Source organism: Danio aesculapii, chromosome 2, assembly GCF_903798145.1.
Source record: "Danio aesculapii chromosome 2, fDanAes4.1, whole genome shotgun sequence".
NCBI lineage: Eukaryota > Metazoa > Chordata > Actinopteri > Cypriniformes > Danionidae > Danio > Danio aesculapii.
In genome coordinates, this window is record NC_079436.1 from 50,060,132 (window position 1) to 50,075,046 (window position 14,915).

The window sequence follows — 14,915 nt, forward strand, 5'->3', positions numbered from 1 at the left end:
ATCGAAAAATTAGCGTCATCAGATTAACATTATATGCAATATTCATATCAGAGATAAGTGCAATAAAATAAATTAATATGATGTGCCAAGCATTTGTGTGCTGCATGCATAGGTTGTTTATCCAAATCTAACCAATCAGATGAGGTCTTTACTATCTTATTTACACCTCTCCAGTAGGTGGTGTTAGGTGAACCTAGAGCAGCAAATAAACTCTAATGCTCGGAGAAAAGAGAGTAAAATGCAGAGGTTTTTAGTCATTCGTGGTGTTTTAAATCCCAAATGTTTTATATATATATATATATATATATATATATATATATATATATATATATATATATATATATATATATATATATATATATATATATATAATTAGGCAAGGCAAGTTTATTTATTTAGCACATTTCATACATAGTGGCAATTCAAAGTGCTTTACATAAACAAGAATATAAAAAAGACAAGTATAAGAAAAAAAAATAAAATAAAATGATTAAAAACAGATTAAAATGCTCGAAAAAACATCTATTACCTGTTTATTTTAGTATGATTGTGTCGTAAATAAATATTTTTCAAAATTGCTGATATAATGGTTACTTAAAACATAAGAAATATCGTTATCGCATATCGCATATTTTCCCAATATAACTTTTTTCTGTTTCTTCGCTCCATTTTATTGACAGAAAATAGATGGAGTACAAATAGAGATGGCCATTACGGCTGCATAATATATTGAAAATTATCAATATCGCGATAATATGTGATATTCATTATATATACACACTTTTTTCATTAGCTCAGAAAAATATCTGTTACCTGTTTACTTGGAAAAAAAACCTACATTTTTTTAAATTGCTGATAAAATTGTGCTTATTAATATTAGTTATATTATAAGAAATATCGTTTTCGAAACACTCAACAATATAACGTATTTTCCCAGTATCATGCAGCCCTAAAATAGAGTACATTTTTATATTATTTCCAACACAATCTCACGACAATTCGTAACTTTATGATTTAGTGGCTAATTTGTATGAATTCGTACAATCGCATTCATACAATTTAATAAAATAAATAAATAAAAATACAAATAAAATAAATTAAAATAAACAAATAATAAAATAAAATAGAAGTAAATAAATATAAATATATAAAAATAAAATAAATTAATAAATGAAATGAATATGAATAAGTAAAAATAAAATAAAACTAAAATGAAATAAATAAACAAAAATTTAATTAAATACATAAATAAAATTTAAATTAAAAAAATAAAAATAGAAATAAATAAAAACAAATATATACAAAATAAATAAATGAAATAAAAATGAATAAATAAAAACATAAATATAAATAAAAATAACATTTTTACATTTTAAATAAATAAAGTTTTTTTAAATTGCTGATAAAATTGTGATTATTAATATTAGTTATATTATAAGAAATATCGTTTTCGAAACACTCAACAATATAACGTATTTTCCCAGTATCATGCAGCCCTAAAATAGAGTACATTTTTATATTATTTCCAACACGATCTCACGACAATTCGTAACTTTATGATTTAGTGGCTAATTCATATGAATTCGTACAATCTCATTCGTACAATTTAATAAAACTTTGTCATCCCACAATGACGGTTGGGTTTAAGGGTGGGGTTTGGTGCCACACCTCCTTTTTAAAATCGTACATTGTCATACAACTAAGCCTGTATGAATTCGTACGGATTAGCCAATAAACTGACAAAACGTAAAATAGTTATGTTTCCTCGAGAGATCAGGCTGGTTATTTCACTCAATTCCATTAACAGAAAATAGCTGCACAACATATTGAAAAATGATCGCTATTACGTTAATTATATATGCAATATTCATATCACAGCTAAGTGCAAATTAATATGATGTGCCAAGCATTTGTGTGCTCCATGCATAGGTGCTTATCCAAATCTGACCAATCAGATGAGACCTTCACTATCTTTATCCCCACCTCTCCAGTAGGTGCTGTTGGATAAACCTAGAGCTGAAAATAAACACCAATGCTCTGAGAAAAGAGAGGAAAATGACAAAAGTCAATCAGAATCTGAATTTCCGCCAAGGTTTTTAGTCATTCATGGTGTTTTAAAAGATTTTATTAGCTCTGTAAAATATCCATTACCTGTTTATTTTAGTATGATTGTTATGTAAATAATTGATTATTTTTTTAAATTGCTGATAAAAGTTCATTTTAACGTTTGAAATATCGTTATCTCATATCGCATATTTTCCCAGTATCACTTTTCTCAGTTTCTTCGCTCTGTTTTACTCACAGAAAATAGCAGGAGAGCAAATTAAGATCGAAAAAATATATCAAAAAAGTATCGTTATCAGGGGGCGCTATCATGCGTTGAGAATGTAGGACGTGTTTTCGATCGCTCCTGGAGAAGGTTACAGATTTAATTATATATTAAACAGTACAACAACCTTTTTGTTGTTCCATTACTTAAAACTAGCGCCCTAAACACGGAGGCTACTCTTCCATTTGTTATAAGCTGTAAGCATGACGTCGTCTCGATCCAAAAATGACGGTAAAGGAGGCCGCGGTAATGCCCCACTCCTCTCAGGCGATGCTAACGAGCCCTTGGTTAGTGTACACTCCGGAGAGAACTCACCCGGGAATGTCACTTGTCTTCAGACATTGTTGGACTCTGTCAAGAATGAGATCTGTCAGAAAATTGACTCGTTATCTACTGATTTACGCTCGGAGATCACCACAGTGCGAACAGACGTCAAAGGTTGGCTGGAGCCTTTGCAACAGATGGTCGAAGTCAACACTAGCACTGTAAAAGAATTGGAAAAGGCCTCATCGGATCATAGTGACCGTATAACGGAACTCGAAAAAAAGTATCGTTATCGATAATGGTTTAAGTAATATCCATTTTTTTATTTAATAAGCTCGGGAAAATATCTATTAAGTTTCTTCGCTCTGTTTTATTGCCAGAAATTAGCAGAAGTGCAAATTGAGATGACAATTAGAGCTGCACAATATATCGAAAAATGATCATTATCGTGAAAATAGTATAAGTAATATGCATGTTTTTTATTATTTAATTAGCTCGGAAAAATTACTATTATTATTATTTTAGTTGAAAAGGACGTAAATAAATACATTTGTTTAAACTGCTGATAAACTAGTAACTAATTACGTATGAAATATCGTTATCTCATATCACATATTTTCCCAGTATCACTTTTCTCAGTTTCTTCGCTCCGTTTTACTGACAGAAAATAGCTGAAGTGCAAATTAAGATCGAAAAAATATATCAAAAAAGTATCGTTATCGATAATGGTTTAAGTAATATCCATTTTTTTTAATTTAATAAGCTCGGGTAAATATCTATTAAGTTTCTTCGCTCTTTTTTATTGCCAGAAATTAGCAGAAGTGCAAATTGAGATGACAATTAGAGCTGCACAATATATCGAAAAATGATCATTATCGTGAAAATAGTACAAGTAATATGCATGTTTTTTATTATTTAATTAGCTCGGAAAAATATCTATTATTATTATTTTAGTTGAAAAGGACGTAAATAAATACATTTGTTTAAACTGCTGATAAAATAGTTACTTATATCGTATGAAATATCGTTATCTCATATCACATATTTTCCCAGTATCACTTTTCTCAGTTTCTTCGCTCCGTTTTACTGACAGAAAATAGCTGAAGTGCAAATTAAGATCGAAAAAATATATCAAAAAAGTATCGTTATCGATAATGGTTAAGGTAATATCCATTTTTTTATTTAATAAGCTCGGGAAAATATCTATTAAGTTTCTTCGCTTTGTTTTATTGCCAGAAATTAGCAGAAGTGCAAATTGAGATGACAATTAGAGCTGCACAATATATCGAAAAATTATCATTATTGTGAAAAAAGTATAAGTAATATGCATGTTTTTTTTATTATTTAATTAGCTCGGAAAAATATCTATTAACTGTTTATTTTAGTATGATCAGGACGTAAATAAATACATTTGTTTTAACTTCTGATAAAATAGTTACTAATATCGTATGAAATATCGTTATTGCATATCACATATTTTCCCAGTATCACTTTTTTTCAGTTTCTTTGCTCCATTTTATTGACAGAAATTAGCTGGAGTGCAAACTGAGATGCTGATTGAACTGTTGTGACGCGCTGAAACAAACCGAATCTTCCACCAGGCGTGTTCGTGTTTACAAGATGAAAGCAAGCTTTAACAATGCACCTTGCTATCACACTGACACAGATAAATTAATTATAATCATTAAGGCCCCAAGGGCAGACTCCATTAAATACCAGTGTGTGTGTGTGTGTGTGTGTGTGTGTGTGTGTCTCATGCAGGATGAGATGCATTAGCTCCAGCAGCGTCAGGTTCGCCGTGCCAAAATGAAACCCGAGAATCTTAATGTACTTACATAACGGAGCACGGACGGAGGCCTACGGGAGCAGGATTTTTCTCCCCAGAATACAGAGATCAAGCCACAATTCTGTTAGCAAGAGGATCTGAAGTATGTAATCTCTTCTGTGACGTAGAGGAGACTCAAAACACGGCAGGAGCATCTTGCAGTTTGACATTTGTTATTAACGGCACACTATTATGCTCCTATTTTTGCACCTCATCGTTTGTTTACTGTGAGCAAATGGACATTGTTTACTATGAATGTTATTGGCTTCGTCACAGATTGCTTATGTAAGTTGCTCGGGATGAAATCATCTGCAGAATGCATGAATGTAAGTTGTGCAATTACATGCATTATGGATGAGGGAAATGCCTGGATGACCTATTACATTCAGAGTGCAACGGATGTCTGTCAGAAGCATAACAAATCACCTTTTGTGTTTCTCTTTATTATTTTTAAGTTTCTGATTGTTTTTAACCTGTCACTTTGCTTTCAAAATGTGCTGTTAACTTTTATATTGCCATTCATCTTTAAATTTCACATCATTTTGGCACATAGACTGATACAATAACAGATTTCAAAATAAAGTAAAATAAAACATAATAGAAATAAATAAAAACAAATATATACAAATAAATATATAAATAAATAAATGAACTAAAAATGAATAAGTAAAAATAAAATGAGATAAAAATAAATATATAAAAATAAAAATAAAATAAGATAAAATAAAATAAAAATAATAAAATAAAATAGAAATAAATAAATAAATAAATAAAAATAAAAATTAAATAAAAAAATTAAATTAAATTAAATTAAATTAAATTAAATTAAATTAAATTAAAATGAATAAGTTAAAATAAAAATAAAACTAAATAAATAAACAAAAATAAAATTAAATAAATAAAAATAAAACAAAATTAAATTAATTTTTAAAAAAAATAATAATAATAAAATAAAATAGGGCGACGCAGTGGCGCAGTAGGTAGTGCTGTCGCCTCGCTGTAAGAAGGTCGCTGGTTCGAGCCTCGGCTGGGTCAGTTGGCGTTTCTGTGTGGAGTTTGCATGTCCTCCCTGCATTCACGTGGGTTTCCTCCGGGTGCTCCGGTTTCCCCCACAGTCCAAAGACATGCGGTACAGGTAAATTGGGTAGGCTAAAGTGTCCGTAGTGTATGAGTGTGAATGAGAATATATGGATGTTTCCCAGAGATGGGTTGCAGCTGGAAGGGCATTCGCTGTGTAAAACATATGCTGGATAAGTTGGCGGTTCATTCCGCTGTGGCGACCCCGGATTAATAAAGGGACTAAGCCGAAAAGAAAATTAATGAATGAATGTTTAATTTCTGTACTTGAATACTGTTAGACTCCCTAGAAAACTATAAAACACTGTTCGTTTACTTATTTTTTCTTGGAAATTATTAGAATTTATACAGATGCACTGCATCGAATTAGAAAAAGGCCGACTAATCATCCCAGTCCATCTAAATTAAGGAAATTTGTCCAAATAGAGCTATTGAAATCATCTGGTGAAATTATACTCATATGGCAATATATCGAAGCAAACACAATATCACAAATTCAGATTTTTCCAATATCATGCAGCCCTACTCTCAAGTGAAGGTCGTTCAGCAGGAATCACTTGAGCATGTAAAGAAACACAAGGCCTTCCCCCCCCATCTGAAGCTTTTCCGTTTCTGGAAGCTGATTTTAGTGTGGATCAATAGCTGCTGGTCTCGAGTGAATCAATACTAATCTACCTCATCTTTGCCTAAATGATTTCAGCTCTTAATGACCCCTGAGTAATGAACACATATCCCCAATTAAACACGGGCTTATCATCCAGGCCAGACGTCAGCTTCTAGCAGCTTTATTATGTTGTTTGTGTGTTTGTTTTATGTGTGTCTGATGTGTTTTTGTCTGATGTGGTTTACTTGAATACTGTTTAAAATAAGAAATTTCCTTTTTTGCACTGTACAAAATGCTGGGTTTGTTGTTTTGGGACAACATGAAGGAATTAAGCTTCACACCGTGTCCTAATATTACATGACACAATTAGATTCCAGCGATGTGCAATTTGGCACCAGATAATCATTCGTTCATTCTCCTTCAACTTTGTCCCTTTATTCATCAGGGGTCGCCACTGCGGAATGAACCGCCAACTTATCCAGCATATGTTTTAAACAGCGGATGCCCTTCCAGCTGCAACCCAGTACTGAAAAACACCCATACACACATACACTATGGACAATTCAGCTTATTCAATTCACCTATAGCGCAATCTTTGGACTATGGGGAAACTGGAGCACGCGGAGGAAACCCATGCCGACACAGGGACAACATGCAAACTCCAAAGTAGTTTGAACAACAGCAAACGTCACTTATTTGAGTGTGTAACAAGCATATTTTTAATACTTATTATCATATAGCCTGTATAGTTACATAATTCAAAAGGATTAGTGATCTGTGGCTGTCTTGAGTTCATCTGCAGTTCATTTGCATATGTTTAGGGTGGTCTTGGGTATGATATTTTATAGTCGGAGGTGTAGCTTATGCATAGTTTGTAGAGTTTGAGGGAATATTTCACCCAAAGAATATCAAACTTCTCAAGCCATCCATGTAGAGTTAAAGTCAAAATGTTTAGCCCTCCTGTGAATTTTTTTCTTCTTTTTTAAATATTTCCCAAATGATGTTTAACAGAGCAAGGAAATTTTCACAGTATGTCTGATAATATTTTTTCTTCTGGAGAAAGTCTGATTTGTTTTATTTCGGCTACAATAAAAGCAGTTTTTAATTTTCAAAAATACATTTTAAGGTCAAAACTAGCCCCTTAAGTAATATTTTTTCCACAGAACAAACCATAAGGTTTAGAAACCTGTTGAAAAAGCCTTCTTTCCATTAAACAAAAATTGGGGGAAATATATATATATATATATATATATATATATATATATATATATATATATATATATATATATATATATATATATATATATATATATATATATATACCAAGCGGCAACCTCCCGCTCTCCCTCGGGAGGCCAATACGGAAGTAACTGAAACTGCAATTCATCAAAATTCCGCTAGTCCTGGCTCCATAATAGAGCAAAGTGCAATTGAGCCCACTGTTAGAATGGCCAACTTTACAGCAGAAAAAAAGGTGTTTACAGCCAGGTACAAAGAACGATTTTGGTTCATATAGCTATTATTACCCTCCATGACAACTGTGAGGGGGGTGAATTTTTTTATAACTCATCCATTTCCTTTATATTAGGTTATATTAAGTTTGCATAATTAAGGGCGTGGCCACTTGAGTGACAGCTAGGTCTCGCTGGTCGCCGTCACTTCACCTCAGCTGAATCCGCCAGATTATCCACTGATCTCGGCATATTCATCGTATTTTTGTGTTGTTTTATGTGGCTTTACACAGTCTGCTGCCTTTTGGACTTATTTCTTACAATTATCAGATGATATGGCATGCTGTGTGCATTTAATTGTGCTCACAAACCATTCACGTGGCCTCGTTTCCCATGTGAGTAAAGTTATATACTTGTATACCATCTCTATTAACGTATTTGTTTTATTTAAGATCATTTATCATTAATATTTTTCTTTAGACCCGTAAAGCGCACCAGAATGTGACAGATTGATTAGCTGTAGGCTCTAGAACAGTCATCTGAAGCGTTATCATACAGTGTTACGCTGGAGTTCATCAATAGTCTTGCATTTACTAACACAGACTATAATTGAAGTGTTGGGAAGTAATTCGCGTTTACCTCCTGTAGAAAAACGTCATAAGAACAATGTTTAGTGGCTCAATGTATTACTACAGTGTTTTTAAAAGTCTAAACACTTTATTGATATAGTGTACAACCAAGCACATGTGGTCAGAACACAAACGAGTCGCAGGTAATAGAGTATCAAGCGTTTCTCCCAAAGTAAAGTCTGTCTGCCAGGTCTAAGCAAATGCCAGCAGGTGTCTGTAGCTCCGCCCACTCTCCGCCTCTTTGCCCTTGTTTGGTATCCCGCCGTGGGTGCGATGACGCGCGAACAAAATGGCGACGGTTGGCCGCGCCTACGGATACTCCGTCCATATATTTTACAGTCTATGATATATACACATATGGGGGGGGGGCTAATAATACCGACTTCAAGTGTAGGTGACCTTATTCTTTATTAGAAAAGGAAAGAATATTGGGTCTCCATGGGAAGAGGTATTTAAACTGAATGCTCATATGAGTGGGATCACTTCTAAGATATACGTAATTATCTTGTCAAAGGATAACTCTCATAACATTAAAGCTATCAGGGCCTGGGAAGAGGAACTTGACTTAGAGTTTGAAGATGACTACTGGAGTGCAGTATTGGACAATGTGCGCACCTCCACTTCATGCGCTCGACTCAGCTTTATACAATGTAAAACGATTCACAGAGCTCATCTCTCAAAGGCCAAACTTTCTGAAATATATCCCAATGTTTCAGATATGTGCGATAAATGTAAACTTTCACCATGTAACCTTAGTCATATGTTTGTATTTTGTCCCAAGTTGCAAAATGATTGGATTACTTTCTTTAAAATTGTTTCTGATATTCTGGGGGTCACGTTAGCTGTTTGCCCTTTAATTGCTATCTTTGGTGTTCCCTCTCAGTGTCAACCTTTAAACTGGAGACACGCTGACATTGTGGCTTTTGCATCTATTCTTGCTGGGCGCAGAATACTGTTGTCTTGGACTTCCCCACAACCCCCCTCTATTTCATTGTGGCTCAAAGATTTGGTCTTCATTTTAAACTTGAGTAAATTAAATACAATATCAGACGTAGGGGCGAAAAGTTTTTTTAAAAATGGCAACAATTTATTGCACTCTAGTTTGTTATTATAATTTTTCTATTTATTTATTCTTATTTATTTTATTTATTATTTATTTATAAAAAAATTTAGATGTTGATTGTTTTATTTGGGGATTGTTTTGTGGGTTGTTGTAAAATCCTATTTGCAAGAATAAAACTTCCATGATGAAAAAATAAGGAGAGAATATTTTTAGCTGAAACCACTTTGCACTTTTTACAAGCACTTTGAGAGTCAAAAACACATATAAAGTCAAAACAAAATGAATATCCATGGCTCCTGATGATGCATTGAGGTCTTATGAAGTTAATGATATTGAGGCGAAGTTAGTTTTATATCCGCACATTCAGACATTCTCCTTAATAATGTATTTTCAGAAAAGTATTGTTTACAAATTCTACATAGTGAAATAATATTAGCAGCCAATACATTGTTCAGTCAACTTAATAGTGCTAATGTTGTGTTAAAGTCATACTTACATGCGATTTCAGACCGAATAGTCAAAGTACCATGGCAAACAATATAGGAGCATTTCACAAGTTGTCAGTGAACGAATGTGCGAATATAAAACCAACTTTTTTGAAAACATGGGTTTTCATTTTGTTTTATTTATTTTGTACTAGCCATTTACTTGCATTTTATGAATCACAGAGGATGACGATTTCAGCTAAAATCTAGTAAATGTTTAAGTAAAGAAGGCACCTACTATCTAACATGTTTACAGATGTAGTTTTTGGGTGAACTATGCATTTAAGGTGGTGTTTGAGTCATTTGTGAATTACTGAATGACAGAAACACTCAATGACACCTTACATTTCATTTAATTAAAAACAAGGTGATAATACAATAGTATGATAGATATGACTAATATGATGTAGACCAGGTTTTTCTTAAATATTAATTAGGGTAAAGTTAGTTTTCTATCCACACATTCTGACTTTCTCCTTAATAATGTCATTTCAGAAAAGTATTGTTTGCAAATACTAAATAGTGAAATCATATTAGCAGACAATGACCATCAAAGTTCACAGTTCAGTCAAATAAACAGTGCTAATGTTGTGTTCAAGTCATTCTTACATTTAAGTTCAGACTGAATATTCAAAATACCATGGTAAAAAATATAGGGAGCATGTCACAAGTTGTCAAAGAACGAATGCACGACTATGAAACCAACTTTACCTCAATTATAATGAGCAAAAATGATACTCAGGGCTGTTTGAAGACATATTACATGCAGAAAATAATGTTCAATATGCAGTATCACTTCATAAAACCTTAATATTCATCATGTGCCATGGGTTTTCATTTTGTTTTATTTATTTTGTACTCGCCATTTACTTGCATTTTATGAATCACAGAAGATGACGATTTCAGCTAAAATCTAGTAAATGTTCTAGTAAAAAAGGCACCTACTATCTAACATGTTGTTTACATATGTATTTTTGGGTGAACTATGCATTTAAGGTGGTGTTTGAATCATTTGTAAATTACTGAATGACAGAAACACTCAATGACACCTTACATTTCATTTAATTAAAAACAAGGTGATAATACATTAGTATGATTGATATGACTAATAAGATGTAGACCAGGTTTTTCCCCAAATATTGAGGTAAATTTGTTTAATATTCACACATTTTGACTTTCTCATTACTATAATGTCAGAAAAGTATTCTTTGCAAAATCTAAATAGTGAAATCATATTAGCAGCTAATGACTATCAAAGTACACCATTGTTTAGTCAAATAAACAGTGCTAATGTTGTGTTCAAGTCATGTGATTTCAGAATAAATATTCAAATTGGCATGGTAAACAATATAGGAACAAATGTGTGAATATAAAATCAACTTCACCTCAATCAAGTATTAGTGTCCCCGCCAAAGCTGCTTATTTACTGTCTATAAAGGTAAAACATATATTGATGTGGAATATATATATATATATATATATATATATATATATATATATATATATATATATATATATATATATATATATATATATAAACAGAGTAAGATGGAGTTGTATGTACTGTAGATATGCTTGTATGTTGTGCATGATGTCTACATTGTTTCAGATGTTCTGTTAGTGCATCGATTTGTGTTTTAGTGGTGAGCTTTGGGTTCAGGAATGAGGATGAGTGTGCTCATCTGGGCCAAATAAACACGCACGTGCACGCAAACACGAGCGCGCACCACACAAAGACGCGCGAGGCCGCGACTTATGTTCAACGTAACTGAATAAGGACAAGCGAAATAAACCCAAACAGCTCTTTAAAACAGCCTTTCACAGCAGGACGCTACATCTCTGAAGCCCAGAGACTACTGCCGTGCACTGCCTCTCGCTACACACACAGCATCACGCCTAGCTAGCGGAACATTAGTGAAAAACACACACATAAACAAACACACACACACTCACCTGGGTCAGTATCACCTGGCGGTGAATCATCACCTCCTCGTTCATAAGGCCATTTTCCGTCCCATATTTACTGCACAACAGCCGCCCTTTCCTCTCATATGCCCTGTTTGCTATGCTACTGCAGGAGATGCTACATCCTCTTTCCTGGGTACCAGGAGGCTGTAACCAATGGAAACGCTCCGTCAGATTGATTTCTGATTTTTTTCCCCCTTTGGTTATGACCGCGGTTACGTCACTCACCCCACCCGTGCACGCACAGCGCGTTCAGCGTGGACTGTCTCGACACTGATTGGATGTCTAGATAGCAACTTGATGCTGATTGGTTTTCCCTGCGAATACTGAATGTGATTTGATGAAAGGACGGTTGTGCTTGGATGTGAGTGGATGAGCTCATCTGACGCTGTAAAGTGAATCTGGGAAACTGTTTTGACGGCAGAAATAGAAATAAAGCTCTAAAATGATGGCGAATTTCTACAATATTTCAGTGAAGAAGAGGTATAAGAAATAATAGAACGATACTTAACATATCCCGTTCTTCCTGAGGCCGATAAAGTAGCATATAAAATTTTAATGACAACTACCCATCTAATACATTTACATGAAAAATTTAACTGGGGAAATAATTCAAGTGGCTTCTGTGAGAAGGATATTGAAACTGCAGAGCATATTTATTTTCACTATGATGTTATAAAAGATTTTTGGATGGAATTTCTGACCTGGCTGCGTTGCAGACAGTTTTGTACTCTGTAGTCTCAATCAAAGTCAGTGTATTTTTGAAGGACAAAGTCTTAGACTTTTTGGCCAAACACTTCATTCATAGATGCTAATTTGTTAAGGCGAAACCCCACTTTAAAGGATGGAGGAATGATCTGAAGATGTTCGTAAAGTCTCTTCATTTCCTGAGAAACAGAAATGCCTGAAAGCTTCCACATGCCTTGGACTCGTTTCTACTTGAAATCCCAGTTACATGCAGAATAGATTTTAAAGTATTATTACTAGTCAATCACTAAATGGCCTAGCACCTCAAAACATTACAGATATGCTGGCTGAATACAAACCTAACAGATCCCTCAGATCATTAGGATCAAGTAAATTAGAAATTCCAAGAGTTCAGTCACAGCAGGGTGAATCGGCCTTCATCTACTGCACCCCCCATTGCTGGAATCAGCTTCCAGAAATGATCAGATGTGCTCCAACATTAGACATGTTCAAATCAAGACTGAAAACACATCTGTTTAGCTGTGCCTTTACTGAATGAGCACTGTGCTACGTCCGACAGATCACACTATTATGTCTTACTTTTTTTCCCATTCTTTTATTTCAATCTGTTTTAATCATTTTTACTTCTTTAAATTCTTTATTTTCTTGTTTCTTTTATTCTTGTTAATGTAAAGCACTTTGAATTATCACCGTGTATAAAATGTGCTATATAAATAAACTCGCCTTGCCTTATGGTTAATAAAAATAAAAATGTAGAAAATGATGGCGAATGTCATGTACCCTTGGTGTCAGGGGCGTAGCAACCGGAGGGGATGGGGGATACGTCCCCCTCACTTTTAGAGACAGACCATTTAGAAACAGTTGATTAATAATTATATGAACATATGATCTCATACAGCCCCCCCACACTTTTAAAATGTCCGCTACGCCACTGCTTGGTGTGCTCTCTGGGTTATTTGTAATTTTTCAGCTTCCGAACAAATTTCTGCAAAATTCTGCAGCTTATTTATTTATACTCAGTTACGCAACTGACCAAATCACACTTGCAAAATCAGCTAAAATATGTCTTAAATATTCAATTAGCAAGTAGGTTTCCTAGGAGTATTTTTAAAAATTATTTTAAGGGGTAATTAACCCAAAAATAAAACTCTACTGTTCATACTGATTCGATCAGGCCATCCAAGAGGATGTTTTTCCTTCAGTAGAACATTAAAAATCATTTTCTAATGTTTTTTAATGACGCACACTGTGTCTTATAGAGTAAGATGGTGGGTTTGGGCAAGACATTAAATATTGTTTACAACATTATCACCAGTAATAACTTGCACAAACCCTTGCGTCATAGGACCTCAATGTATCATCATGAGTCACAGGTATGAGTTTAGTTTTGTCTGTATGTTTTTTAAGACGTTGCATTTTATGAATCCTCAAGGAAGAAGTCTTAATGTTCTGATGAACAAACCCAGCCACAGTAAATATTCCTGTTTTACGTGAACAATTTCTTTAAAAACTTTATAATCATGCAAAACGATGACTGCTCATGAATGCACACAGCAATGACCTGCTGCTGGATAACACACCAATAAAATACAAAGAAACACTACATTTACCTGAAAATCTTAGGGTCAAGTATTCTTAACAAGAATAGGTAAAGTTTTAAAAGGTTAGTATGATGGTGGCACGATGGCTCAGTGGTTAGCACTGTTGCCTCACAGCAAGAAGGTTGCTGGTTTGAGCCCCGGCTTGGCCAGTTGGCATTTCTGTGTGGAGTTTGCATGCTCTCCCCTGGTTGGCTTGGGTTTCCTCCGGGTGCTCCTGTTTCCGGTCAATTGAAAAAACTAAATAGGTCGTAGTGTATGTGTGTGAATGAGAGTGTATGGGTGTTTCCCAGTACTGGGTTGCAGCTGGAAGGGCACCCGCTGTGTAAAACATATGCTGGATGACACTGTGGCGACCTCTTAAATAGAGACTAAGCTGAAGGAAAATGAATGAATGACTTAGTATGATCACTATATCTGCAAGACATGAGCAAAAAGCACGCCACAGATAAAACCTTAAGAAACAACTAAGCAGTTTATTTAGCACTAAGTAAGTTTATTTAGAATTATTTATTACATTATATCTTGATATGCAGTAAAATGAGACATTACAGATCCAAAATGCCAGGTTTGATGATCATAGTTTGATGTTGACAAGACAGGAAATTTACTCTTTATGAGAGCTTTAAAGGGATTTTTCTTTTTTTTTAAGGTGTGGTTTCCATATTGCTTAAACAACTGGCCACCCGATAGCCTGAAGAGATATCAAGCTTCCCGTTTTACAAGAATCAGAATTCTTTACAACAGCATGATTTGACATTAAACAGAAATCTTCACACATTTTTGTATTTTTTATATATTTGTGACCAAATATTTACATATGTACAACAAAAGAACAGTAAAATATCGCAGTTACATCAATGTTTTTGTTTTCTCAATGTGATGGAGCTCAGATGCACAATGCATTAAATGAGAGC

General features: G+C 33.9%; 1 protein-coding gene across 2 annotated transcripts in view; it reads right to left on the bottom strand.

The window, feature by feature from the left end:
- The window catches only part of hecw1b (HECT, C2 and WW domain containing E3 ubiquitin protein ligase 1b), a 102,887-nt gene extending 91,055 nt beyond the window's left edge, over window positions 1-11,832 (bottom strand). For both annotated transcript variants that reach the window (XM_056481686.1, XM_056481677.1), the window contains exon 1: window positions 11,681-11,832. In XM_056481686.1, coding sequence (XP_056337661.1) covers window positions 11,681-11,725 — 45 coding nt within the window. In that variant the 5' untranslated portion in view covers window positions 11,726-11,832. The remainder of the gene's footprint in view (window positions 1-11,680) is intronic.
- Window positions 11,833-14,915: the final 3,083 nt, after the last annotated feature.